The 12,564-nt window shown below is 49.8% G+C and overlaps 1 protein-coding gene across 1 annotated transcript in view; it reads left to right on the plus strand.

The window, feature by feature from the left end:
• Positions 1–722: 722 nt before the first annotated feature.
• LOC121166695 (importin-11-like) overlaps positions 723–12,564 on the plus strand; it is a 125,307-nt gene continuing 113,465 nt past the window's right edge. Inside the window, exons 1-2 of the mRNA XM_040995939.1 lie at positions 723–917; positions 10,569–10,712. Of these exons, the coding sequence (XP_040851873.1) occupies positions 10,575–10,712 (138 nt within the window). The 5' untranslated portion in view covers positions 723–917; positions 10,569–10,574. The remainder of the gene's footprint in view (positions 918–10,568; positions 10,713–12,564) is intronic.

The raw sequence follows: 12,564 nt of genomic DNA on the forward strand, positions 1-12,564 counted from the left end.
TTGCCTACTTTGGATTATTTCCCTGGTACGAATCTTCCAAAAATGGAATTATTTAAACTATGAACCTTTTTTCTTCAGATAATATCTTCACAAATAGTTCCTAAAACAGTTGAATCAATTTTCACTCTTCTTTTTTTTTTTTAATGATTTAGTTATCTGAAAGGGTTCCAGAGAGAGAGAGAGTGGGGGAAGGAGGAAGAGACAAGAAAGAAATCTCCCATCTGTGGATTCATGCCCCAGATGGCCACAGTGGTCAGTGCTGGGCGGGCTGAAGACAGGAGCCTGGAGTTCCAGCTGGGTCTCCCATGGGGACGGCAGGGGCCCAAACACTTCCACTGCTTTTTCCAAGCTATTATGGTACAGGATGAGAAGTGGAGCAGCCAGGGACCAGTGTTGAGGGAGCAAGTTATGGGAATAACACTGTTTTAACAACGCTCAGCTGTGAGGAACCCGTAACGCATAAGGTTGACATCGACGGTAGGAGAGTAAAATGGTGCTGCCTCAGTCAGACTGGGGACAATTGATTTTCCCGGGAGTGGGGCTAGGCGGGCCTATGGTTGCCATGGTTACAGTCGCCCTGGCCCGGCTCCGGGATGTTGCGCAAGCGCACATAGCAGCTCTCCCCAGCCGGCGCCTCTGGGTTCGAAGAGGAAGCTCCGCCCTCCCCATCTCTCCGTTGGCCAATGGCCTTCTCCGAGTGCCGGTCGCGTGCTCACTGGGTGCCTGTGACGCAGTTTTCGCGCGCCCGCGTCGTTTGCAGCCGCGACGCTGAACATGGCGCGTTCCTAGAAGCCGCTTTCGGCATCAGTAGGCGGCAGCGTGTGGACAAGGCAGCGTGGGGCGCGGGAGCAACTGACGCCACTTTGTGTTGGGAAGTGGGAGCGGGACGGCCGTGTGGTTCCGGACCGAACCAAACGGTGAGGCCCCGGCCTGAGAGGCTCCGCGCGCGGGAGTGGAAGGGAGGAGTGGGCTGGGCAGCCGAGCCCCGGGAAGCAAGGGGAGGACCCGGGGGGCTGTGAGGGAGACCGGGAACGGCAGGACCGAGGCGCGGGCGGGCTGCAGGCTTGGCTCTGCATCCTCCCGGGAGCTCCCCGGGCTGGCGTGGTCGGCGGGGAGCCCAGCCATTATTGGTTGCCGTGGCGAGCCAGGGCCGGTGCCTTTGCCCTTGGGGAGAGGTGGTGCGGTTGGGAGAGAACGTGGTGCTGTCTAGCGTGTCCCCGTTGAACGTGGTTGTAGAGCATCCCACCCCCGTCCCCTTTTTTGGCTCAAAGGGGGCGCTGCCGTGAAAGTGTTAAACCTTAGCCCCATCCTTGCCTGTGATGAGGGAAAGTGATGGGAGTGAGACGTTTTCTGAGGAGAGCTTCGTGCTGAGGTATGGCCGCCGGGACTCAGGCTCAGCCATTTCCCTCAGCTTTCCGTTTGGGGCTTCGTGTGTGTGTGTGTGTGTGTGTGTGTGAGAGAGAGAGAGAGAGAAATAGAAATTCAACGGGATCATTTCTTGAGGCCCGTGGCGTTTGTCATTTGAAGCATCTTTTGTGACATGGAGGTGGATGAGAGAAGTCTTCCTCCCTCAGAATGACGTGGCTGAATAGTAAGGGCATGGCGAGGTAGTGCCTGGATTGTGAATGACCAGCTCTGTTGTCGTGGACTGGTGCCCTTGAGGTGTAGGTATTCTTCAGAAGGGAATAGGGAAGGGCAGTTTGCAGCCATGATGGTTCCCCCCACCTCACTTGCAGAGGGGTTTTCCTCATCCATTTCTCACGTGATTTCATACCTTGCTCCTTCAGTTTAAGGGCAGGGTGAGCCCCCCACCCCCACTCCCCTCAGAAGTTCATTGCATGGTGTCTTTTTCTTACATCTTTGAGAAAGATCTTGGTTAAAGCAGAAAAGAAAAATTCTCCCTGTTGCTTGTGATAGGGCTGGAACGTTGTTTTCCTGCTGGAACCTGGCACAGGGGATACATGGAAGCGATGTAATTATGGATTGCAAAGATGTGTGGATATGTGTTATAGCCCCAGGGCTGGAGGATGCTCCCACCCTAGTTAGAGAGGATTCTCTACGCATGTGAATTTCATTGTGGTAGCAGTGGTCAGGGTCCTAAGCAAAGATGTGAGGAGTGCTTATTAATTAGTAGAGAAGTCTTTAGATTTTGTGACGTGATCACTATATGTATGTCCAGAATCAAAGCAGAATGCCAAGTACTTCTTGTGGCAGGTAAAAGAAGCTGAAGATTTTGATGAATATACATTTTCTGCAAATAAAAACCCTCATGTGTTTGAAAGGTGATGTGTTTGGTTCGAGTTTGTGTTGGAAAAATGCGCCCATGTATGTTTGCATTTGATGTCACTTCATCCAATTCAGTGTTACTGGTGGTAATAGTACTTGTTCCTCTCTGTGTCAGATGGGGACTGTCAGTTAATTTCAGAGTGTCTCCGGGCTTGGCAGGGCCTGCTTAGTGCGGCTTGAGACCGGAGTTGTCTTTGGGAGCTTTGAAGAGCTTCAGCTAGGTCAGTGCTCTCCGCCCTGCCTATTCCAAACATGGGATCATCTGGGAATTGCTTAGTACTGCTCCGTCTCATGGCCAGGACGAGAACTCCTGACTCAGAGCGTGCCGTCAGTGGGAATGGCTGTGAAAGCTTCAGAGGTGGGGGTGTGATCAGTACAAGTTGAGGAGTTCCCTTTAAAAAATAACTTGCATGAAAATGATAACAAGTCTGAGATGATCTTATGCCGATTGTCAGCTGATTCAGCTGGTTGAAGAAATTGCATGCTGGAAGCGGAAAGGCCTGTTACCCGTATGCAGCGGTTCAAGGCCAGGCTCTGACTTGTGTGCTTCTTTTTTCTTTTTTTAAAGATTTATTTATTTTTATTGCAAAGTCAGATATATATATATATATATATGCATATATATATATCTGGTCTGGGCTGCCGACAGTCTTGATTTTTGCACTTACCTGCAGGGACTGTGTCCCGACAGAGGAGTTCCCCAGGCTGCTAATCACAGATCTTGTGCACATTGGTGGGTGCTACAGCCCAGCCCTGTCTGGCCAACCCCCAGTCCCAGTTCTCATGTGGTTCTGTGGGTGCCAAGACCTAGCTCAGCCTGTCTTACACCCTCTCTGGCTCTTGCGAGGCCTGGTGAGTACTGGAGCCTAGCCCAGTGTGGCACACTCCGACCCAGTACTCACCCATTCTGAGGGATGCTGTAGCCATGTCCAGCCCAGTTCACCACCTCCATTTCTACTCTTGTACTCACCAGCCCAGCCAGGGCATCCCTTTAACTCCCCGACACAGATCTTGCACCTGCTGGTGGTTGCTCTGACCCAGCCTGGCATAGTCAATCCACATGTCTTGGTCTTTACGATCATATATTGCAGCCTGGCCTGACCTGGCCTGCCTCAAGTCCCAACTCTTGCTGGTGCGTGCTACAGCCTAACCTTGCCTAGCCTGCCCTTTTTCTTGGCTTTCATACAGACCAGTAGGTGTGATAGCCTAGCCTGGCATGGACTATACCCCATCCTGTCTCCTGTTTCAGCCATAAGGTTTGGCCCCATTCTGCCCGGTCTGCCCCCATTCTGCCCGGTCTGCCCCATCACAGAACCAGCCTGCATACCTGCTAACAAGTGGAGCCTCCTGGCCTGGACTGGCCCACACCCAGCCTGATTCACATGTTCACCAGTGGGAGTATAGCCCGCCAGGGGAGTTCCCCAAGTTCCTGTATCAGGCCCACTTGAAGACCTGGATGTCTCACGTGGTGGCAGGTGCTAGGCCCTTACCCAGCCCAGTCTGTGCCCCAGTCTGTGCCCCAGTCTCTGTCTTTGTATGTGCTGGTGAGTGTTGCAGCACTGCACAGCCAACACCCAATGTTTGAGTGTGCCTGTGGGTGCTGCAGCCTGTAACTGCCTGGCCGGTCCTTTACCACAGCTTGCATGAATTCCATGTCATGGCTAGTTTGGCCCGTCACCACCCACAGCTCTTGAGCAAACCAGAGGGTGTTGCAGTTCCAGAGGGGAGAGCCTACAGAATCTGCCCCCAGACCTGGGGCGTGCTGCTTAGTGTCATGGTCCAGCCTAATGTGACCCATCTCCTGTTCCAGCATTCTCTGGCAGGTACTGTGGTCCAGGATAGACCCCCCCCAGCCCTAGTTTTTGCATGTGCCAGTGAGAGGTGGTCCATGCTAACTAAAGTCAGATCTCCTGTGTGGGCGGTTGCATTGGTCTGACCCAGAAAGGTTCTCCAGTTTCCCTTCTTGGGAAATTGGTTTCAGCCCCTTTGCTTACCTGCAGGTGCAGTGGCCTGGTTGGTGGAAGTCATTCCTCACCTGCAACATACTCCCTCAGTACTCCCCACTTCCACACATCCCTATATGCCCCTCCTTGAGCAATCCACAGTCCCTGTGCCCGATAGCACATGGGTTCCCCAGCCCGATCTTCCATTGCGGTAGCATGCTGGCCTGGAGCCCAAGTGCATGCACGGTTCCCCAGACCCAGTCTGCTGGCACACTATGCCAGCATGCCAGCCTGGGATCCTATCCTTTCGCCTGCTGGGACCTAAGCACATGCATGGGTCCCTTGTCCCACGCCAGCTTTCCTGCCCATTTGCCCAAGATCCAGGGGTGTGCATGATCCCCCAGGTCTGCTCCACTGGCCATGGTGGAAACCTGGATGGGGCGTTCCCTGGCACACTGGTGTAGTTAACAGATTTCTCATTAACCAGGCCCAGGTGCCCCCTAGCTATTGGCTTTTCTTCCAGTAGTGTAACAGTTGCCTAGGTACAAGGCAACCTAGGTGTGAAATAAGTTTTTAAAGATTTATTTTATTTGAAAGACAGAGTTACAGAAGAGGAGAGACACAGAGAGGGCCCTTCAGTGCACTGATTCACAGTGACTGGAGCTGAGATTATCTGAAGCCAAGATCATCTTCAAGTCCCCCATGTGGGTGCAGGAGCCCAGTGTTACAAATGTTCAAATAGTCCCTAGTGGAAAGGAGGTTCCCCACTCCTGATTTAATGAAGTGTTGAATATGTATTGAGAGCATATATCCTTGTCTTATTTCTGAACCTGGTGATACATTCATTAGTTACTACGTTGCTGCCAGATGCCCTAAATCAGATTAAGGGAGTTCTGTTTTGTGTTGTTCTGTTGGTATGTTGTAATGCAATGATTTTCATGTCTTGAATCCCTGGTAAAACCCCCCTGGTGGTGGCGGTGCGTGTTCATTGGGAGTATTCCTGGATCATTATTTCTGCCTGTGTGTTCATAAGACGTGTGTGTTTCCTGCTGTTTCAGGCACGGTGTCCCTGCTCTCTGAGTGAGCTCCTGCGGGCGCTGTTGAGGGCCTCTCTTGGCCTGCTGCCCTGGAGGAGAGCTGCTGCCCCTGGTGTGGAGTCTGTAGAAGAAGAGCATGCCTCAGATTTCTTGTGGTGCTTATTTGAAATAAATCTTTTGTAACTCGTAGCTGGGATGGTGAGGAAATGCCGGCTGGTTGCCCCTCTAGATGCAGCCCAGGGCACGGGTTGAGAGCCCTGGAGCCTGGAGCCCAGCCTTTGCCTGGTTCTTTGTTGTACATTATTTAGCAAGTCATCTCATGCGTGGTTCTTGGACACACCGGGAACATGCCATTCCCCTACGCGGTCCTTCCCTTTAAGGTCCTAGCTCTGTTAGTGACCTTCCCTGAATAAATCATTTCACACAGGAACCATTTTGATTTTTACATTCTTTTCAACTTTTGCTGTAATTGTATTCTTTTCCCTAAGTCACTACACTTGTTGCTTTAGCATTTCATTAGCTTGGTTGAGTTATTCTTTATGTGCAGTGCTCTGAAACTAGGAACGAGCAGTGCAGTAGACTAAGGAAGATTGTAGTGGCTGACATTCCAGCTGTGGAGGCCTGAGGAGCTGTCTGTGGTGGCTGATGTTCCAGCTGTGGAGGCCTGAGGAGCTGTCTGTCGGCAGCAGGCAGAGGCACTTAGTTTTTTCTTGCCAGTTCTTTCAATGAAAAATTCCTGGGCCCGGCGGCGTGGCCTAGTGGCTAAAGTCCTCACCTTGAATGTCCTGGGATCCCATATGGGCGCTGGTTCTAATCCCGGCAGCTCCACTTCCCATCCAGCTCCCTGCCTGTGGCCTGGGAAAGCAGTTGAGGACGGCCCAAAGCTTTGGGACCCTGCACCCGCGTGGGAGACCCGGAAGAGGCTCCTGGATCCCGGCTTTGGATTGGCATAGCATCGGCTGTTGCGCTCACTTGAGGAGTGAATCATTGGATGGAAGATCTTCCTCTCTGTCTCTCCTCCTCTCTGTATATCTGATTTTCCAATAAGTAAATAAATCTTTTTAAAAAAAAGAAAAATTCCTTATGTTTCTAACAGAAGGCATATTTGGGCTTTGAGTTTTTATCTTTAGGTGACTTACTCATGTTTTTGTTGGGAAATATGTCTAGGTTCTTTAAAGATTTATTTATTTTTTTTGGAAAAAGGCAAATTTACAGAGAGAGAGAGAGAGAGAGATTGATCCTCCCATCCACTGGTTCACTCCCCAAGTGGTCGATGGCCAGACCTGAGCTGATCTGAAGCCAGGAGCCAGGAGCTTCTTCTGTGTCTTCCATGCAGGTGCAGGATCTCAAGACCTTGGACCGTCCTCGACTGCTTTCCCAGGCCACAAGCAGGGAACTGGAAGAGAAGTGGAACATCTGGGATTTGAACCGATACCCATATGGGATCCCGGGGCACACACAGTGTGAAGACTTTAGCCACTAAGCTGCTGCACTGGGCCCTGCAGTTTGTTTTGAGGATATTCCTTACTGCCTTCCACTGTACTGTCCCACAGAAATTTGAATACAAAGTAGGAATAATTCTGTTGTTGTGAGACTATGTGTTGATGGCTAAAATGTATGTACTGAGTTTTTTTCTCTTAGCCTGTGTGCATTTTTGGAAGCGTGGCTCCAGGCAAAAAGAGAGAGCAAGCATGGTATCTGGGAGGACCTGAGTGGGCAGGGTGCTGGAGGGAGGTGTGGACAGGAAGCCCTAGTAGCTTCCATTGGAACAGGTGGATGGTACGGTGATTGAGGCAGGGAGATAGTGGTACGAAGTCTTGAAGATTGCCGTGCTGTGAGGGTTCAGTGGGATTAAGTGTGCCTTAACGTAAGAAATTGCCATGGGGTTTAGTAGCAGGGCAGGAGTTTATAAGTAGCATTATAAAGCAGGGCTTTTCCCCCTTGCTTTTTTGTTTTCTTTGGTTGGTTTTGGCGGTTGTGGTTGGTAGAGGTAAGGCCGGTAGGGGCCAGATAGGGATTCACACTCTATTCATCTGTTTGTAGCAATACAGTCTGTAGTCTTAGTATTATGACTTTTGTACATCTGCCAAAAAAAAAAAAAAAAGTCCAGATACTGGTATTTCACCCTACAAGATCCTAGAGAGCTGCTGCGTCTCTGGCTTCATCTTGTGTCGCTTTGTCCTTTCCTCGTTCTCAGCTGTGCTCCCTTTTTGAAGTTCTAGTCACCCGGCCTTTTAAAAAGCTGTATGTGCTGCTTGTCAAGGCTGGGCCTTCAGACCTTTGCATTTCTTGCCTGGAAGATCTCACTGCAGGGAACCCTTGTGGGGCACTGGGTCTAACGTAGCACGTTCAGGTAGTTTGTGTACCTGAGCCCCGGGCCTCAAGGGCGAGGTTGGCATCACTCCCACAAGGGGAGGACCAGTGACTACCCTTCAGCGAGGTGAAGGCTCTGCTGCTTCAATTTTCCACCTAAATGGTACTAGTGCCTACCACAGTAGGATTTTTATCTGAACTAGGTGAGTGAAGCTCTTAGCACACTGCTGGTGACTTCACACATCCTTTTGTTCCTTTGTTTATTTTACTTTTAGCTGGCTACACTTGTACTGATTGGGAAAGAATCAGTGTGTTCTCACTCTTCATGTCCTGATGGCTTCTGTTCTGCAGCGGTTCAACTGCAGCTCTGTGCTGGTTGACCTCTGCTTCAGAGGGCTGCAGAGTTGCAACCACTGTGTCTTTTGTCATCTGCCACGTGAGCAGTTGACTCTCACATGACTCTCACATGCTTTTGAGGCACTTGCACGGTTTACCCAGAGTTAAAGCCGCGCCTTCGGCCCCGTGTCCCTCCCTTCCTTCCCTGTTCTTGCCGGTGGGTTTGGAGAGAGCAGGCAGAGTGTGCTTTAGGATGCTGGCGAAGAGGCTGCTGCATGGCTGCGATGTGGTGCCCACTGCCGTGCGTGGCTGCTCAGCATCTGAAATGCCATGCTTTCTCAGTGTATAATGGACACAGGGTTTCGTGAGTTAGTATAAAAATATGGAAATTTTAAAAATACTGATAGCATGTTGACATGATAGCATTTTAGACATACTAAACCAAGTGTGTTGTGCGGGCTTTGTGGTGCAGCAGACAAACCTCTGCCCATGGTGCTGACATGCCACATGGGTGCCAGTGAGTGTCCCAGCTGCTGCACCTGGACAATGCCCTGGGGATGGCAGCTGAAGATGGTGCAGATGTTCAGGCCTGCTACCTACACAGGCGATGAAGCTGCTTGCTCCTGGTGTGGATCTGCTGCAGCCCTGGCCACCGCAGCCATTTGGAGTGGACCAGTGGGTGGAGGATCTTTCTATCCCGCCTCCCCTCCCCTCTGTAACTCTAAGTGGCAAATAAATAATCTTTCTAAAAAACCAAATACTTCATTTCTGGTTTCTTTTGGCAACTAGAAATTGTACAATTTTATCTGTGACTTGCTTTTGTGGTATACCTTACATTTCTAGAGAGAGGAATGTATTATCTTTAGTATTTTTTTTTTTTATTAGAAAAAGGAAGAGAGAATGCTAATGTGCTAACTTTCAAGAACTCTAGAACTCTTCTGGTTTGTTCCCCAAATGCCTGCAGTAGCCAGGGCGGACGCAGGGTGAGGCCAGGCTCCCGGAGCCGCATCCTGTTCTCCGTCAGTTAACGGGACCCAGGTGGGAACCATCGTCTGCTGCCTCCCGAGGTGCAAATTAGCAGGAAGCTGGAATCAGCAGAGCGGACACTCCATCCTAAGGCCCAGGTCCAGGATGTGGCTGTCCTAAGTGCCTTGGTAACTGTGAGGTCAAATGCCAACCCTTTGTTTTTAAAATTTAAAAAATTTTGGGGCCCGGCACGGTGGCGCAAGTGGTTAAGGTCCTCACCTTGCACGCCCGGGATCCCATATGGGCGCCAGTTCTAGTCCCGACAGCCCCGCTTCCCATCCAGCTCCCTGCCTGTGGCCTGGGAAAGCAGTCCAGGACAGCCCAAAGCTTTGGGACCCTGCACCCGCGTGGGAGACCCAGAAGAGGCTCCTGGCTTCGGATCGGTATAGCATTGACCGTTGCGGCTCACTTGGGGTGTGACTCATCGGATGGAAGATCTTCCTCTCTGTCTCTCCTCTCTGTATATCCGCCTTTCCAATGAAAAATATAATAAAAATAAAATCTTAAAAAAAATTTTTTTGAAAAGCATTATGCTCGGAATCTTGAGCAGGCCAGCGATGTCTAATCAGAATTTAAGAACTTCAATCCCAACTTCCTCTTCTGGTTGTGAAACAACGAAAGGCAGTTTCCTTTAGAATTAAATTGATATAAATATAAATGATTTAGATGATCAGAGTTTGAGTGTGAAGATTATGTGCAAATCAGGCAGAAACATGAAGGCGCATGAGGTGTAGCGGTAACTTGTGCTCGCCTGGGCAGCATACACACTAAAGTTGGATTAATACAGAGGATTAGCTTGGCTCAAGGGTGACATGCAAATTTGTGAAGCATCCATATTTTTAAGATTTTTAAAAGCATATCTATTTTTGACACTCATTTTTATTGGAAAGGCAGATTTATAGAGATAACGAGAGACAGGGACAAAGATCTGCAGTCTCCTGTTTTATTCCTCAGATGGCCACAGTGGGCTGGGGTTGAGCGTATCTGAAGGCAGGAGCCAGGAGCTTTGGGTTTCCCACATGGATGCAGGGTCCTAAGGCTTTGGGCCATGCTTGGCTGCTGTTCTTAGCCCATAGCAGGGAGCTGGATGAGAAGTGGAGCCGCTGGGACATGAACTGGAACCCATGTGGGATGTTGGCACTTGCATTTGGAGGATTAGGTAATTTAGCCAGCATGCTGGCCTTATTTATCTTAAAAAATCAGAATTCTAGAAAGATAGAGGGAGGGGAGGAGGGAAAGAGAGATCTTTCATCTGTTGGCAGGTGAGAAAGAAAGAATGACAATTTTCCATCTGCTGGTTCACTCCCCAGATGAGCCAGAGGCCAGGGCTGGGCCAGGCTGAAGCCAGCGGCCTCACCAAGGAGCTTTGTGCATCTGCGTGGGAGACCTGAAGGAAGCTCTGGCTTTGGCCTGGCTCAGCTAGGGCCATTGTGGCCACTTGAGGAGTGAACCAGCAGATGGAACATCTTTGTCTGTCTCTTCTCTCGGTGGATGTGTCTTTCCAATAAAAATGAATAAATCTTAAAAAGGAAATAACTGGGAGCATGAAAGTGCTTTGCCTTCCGATTACGTTACTATTTTGTTAATGTGGAATGTATATTCAAGTATGTTAATTTCTCCTTACCAGGTTTCCATGGATCTCAACAGTGCCAGCACTGTTGTTCTTCAGGTCTTAACGCAGGCCACCAGTCAGGATACGGCTGTCTTAAAACCAGCGGAGGAGCAGCTCAAGCAGTGGGAGACACAGCCAGGGTTTTATTCAGTGTTGTTGGTGAGTTCTACAATAGTGTACTTCTGCCTTTAATGATCAGTTATTTTAATTTTTAAAAACTTTATTACAAAGTCACATATACAGAGAGGAAGATCTTCTGCCTGCTGATTCACTCCCCAAGTGGCCACAACGGCCAGAGCTGAGCCGATCTGAAACCAGCAGCCAGGAGCTTCTTCTGGGTCTCCCACACAGGTGCAGGGTCCCAAGGCTTTGGGCTGTCCTCAACTGTTTTCCCATGCCACAAGCAGGGAGCTGGCTGCTGGGATTAAAACCAGCACCCATATGGGATCCCGGCACGTTCAAGGCGCTGACTTTAGCTACTGGCTGCCGTGCCAGGTTTTGATGTTTTAAAAACTAGTTTTATTGATGACTTACTTTAGAGTTTGGGTTTTCATTTCTGGTCAGACCCCTGAGGCTGCCAGTTGAATCAGAGAGTAATTCAGAATAAAATTGTATTTTGCAATATAGAATAAATTAGCAGTTGACATACGTTCTGTTTTTGGCTAAAAAGTGAGGTGTTTGTTAAGTTTATCATGACTTCAAGAGAAATTAAATGTTTAGAGTCATACCTGAGTGCAAGCAAGTGATTTTTAAAAAGAAAGAGGTACAGAGAGTTTGCAGTCTTGGCTTCGCTGCCCATGTCCCTGCCGTGGTTGGGGTTGACCATGCTGGAACCAGGAGGCAGGAAGTCGGACTGGGTCTCCGGTAGCACCTGCTGCTCGCTAGTGCGTGCGTTAGCAGGAAGCTGGACTCGGGAGTGGACATGAACCCAGGTGTCCTAACGGAGCGTAGGCATCACCGTGATTTCTTAACTGCTACGTCAGACACCCACCCTACTTTGGACTTATTTTAGCTCTAGTTGTCCACTTTGTGTCCTTGATCTCCGGATTCCTTTGCAGTTCTTAGGGAATGGTTGGGTTGACGGCTGCATCCTGCCTTGGGTTCTCAAGGGCAACTGAATCCGGCTCAGGCCCAGCAGCTTCCTCAGTATTCCCTTTGTTCACTCCTTTGCTCACGGAACTCCATTTCAGTGCTAGCAGCATCCCAGCATCCGAGTTGAATGGGATTCAAGAAGTGCGTTCTGTTTCCTTTTTGGAAAGTCTGCAGAAGGGCTTCTGACTCAGTTGCCAAGAGTCTGAAGGGATAAGTGGGAGTCACACGGCTGTCCGTGTGATTTTTTTTTTTCTGGTGGTGTGCACATGCTTATCTGAAAGCGATATTGTATGATTATCTGTTTTTAATGCATCACATAAATGTATTCATACCAAGGAGCATACTTACCACACAATAAATTTTTGTTTTATTTAAGCAATTTTTTAAAAAAGATTGGTGTATTTTTTTTTTAAAGATTTATTTTTATTATTTTTTCATTGGAAAGGCGGATATACAGAGAGGAGAGACAGAGAGGAAGATCTTCCGTCCGATGATTCACTCCCCAAGTGAGCCGCAACGGTCGATGCTATGCCGATCTGAAGCCAGGAGCCTCTTCTGGGTCTCCCACGCGGGTGCAGGGTCCCAAAGCTTTGGGCCATCCTCGACTGCTTTCCCAGGCCACAAGCAGGGAGCTGGAAGGGAAGCGGGGCTGCCGGGATTAGAACCGGCGCCCATATGGGATCCCGGGTGTGCAAGGCGAGGACCTTAACCACTGCGCCACCGCGCCGGGCCCAAGATTGGTGTATTTTTATTTGAAAGGCCAAGTTACAGAGAGAGAGAGAGGTGGGGAGTGTCCGAGTCTGCAGTGACTACACGTGGACCTGTCCGAGGCTGGGAGCCAGGAAGTTCCTCCAGGTCTCCATGTGGGTGCAGAGAACCAAGGGCTTTTGGCCATCTTTGCTCTCATCCCAGCCGGAAG

Source organism: Ochotona curzoniae, unplaced genomic scaffold, assembly GCF_017591425.1.
Source record: "Ochotona curzoniae isolate NIBS_2020 unplaced genomic scaffold, NIBS_Ocur_1.0 patch206, whole genome shotgun sequence".
Taxonomy (NCBI): Eukaryota; Metazoa; Chordata; class Mammalia; order Lagomorpha; family Ochotonidae; genus Ochotona; species Ochotona curzoniae.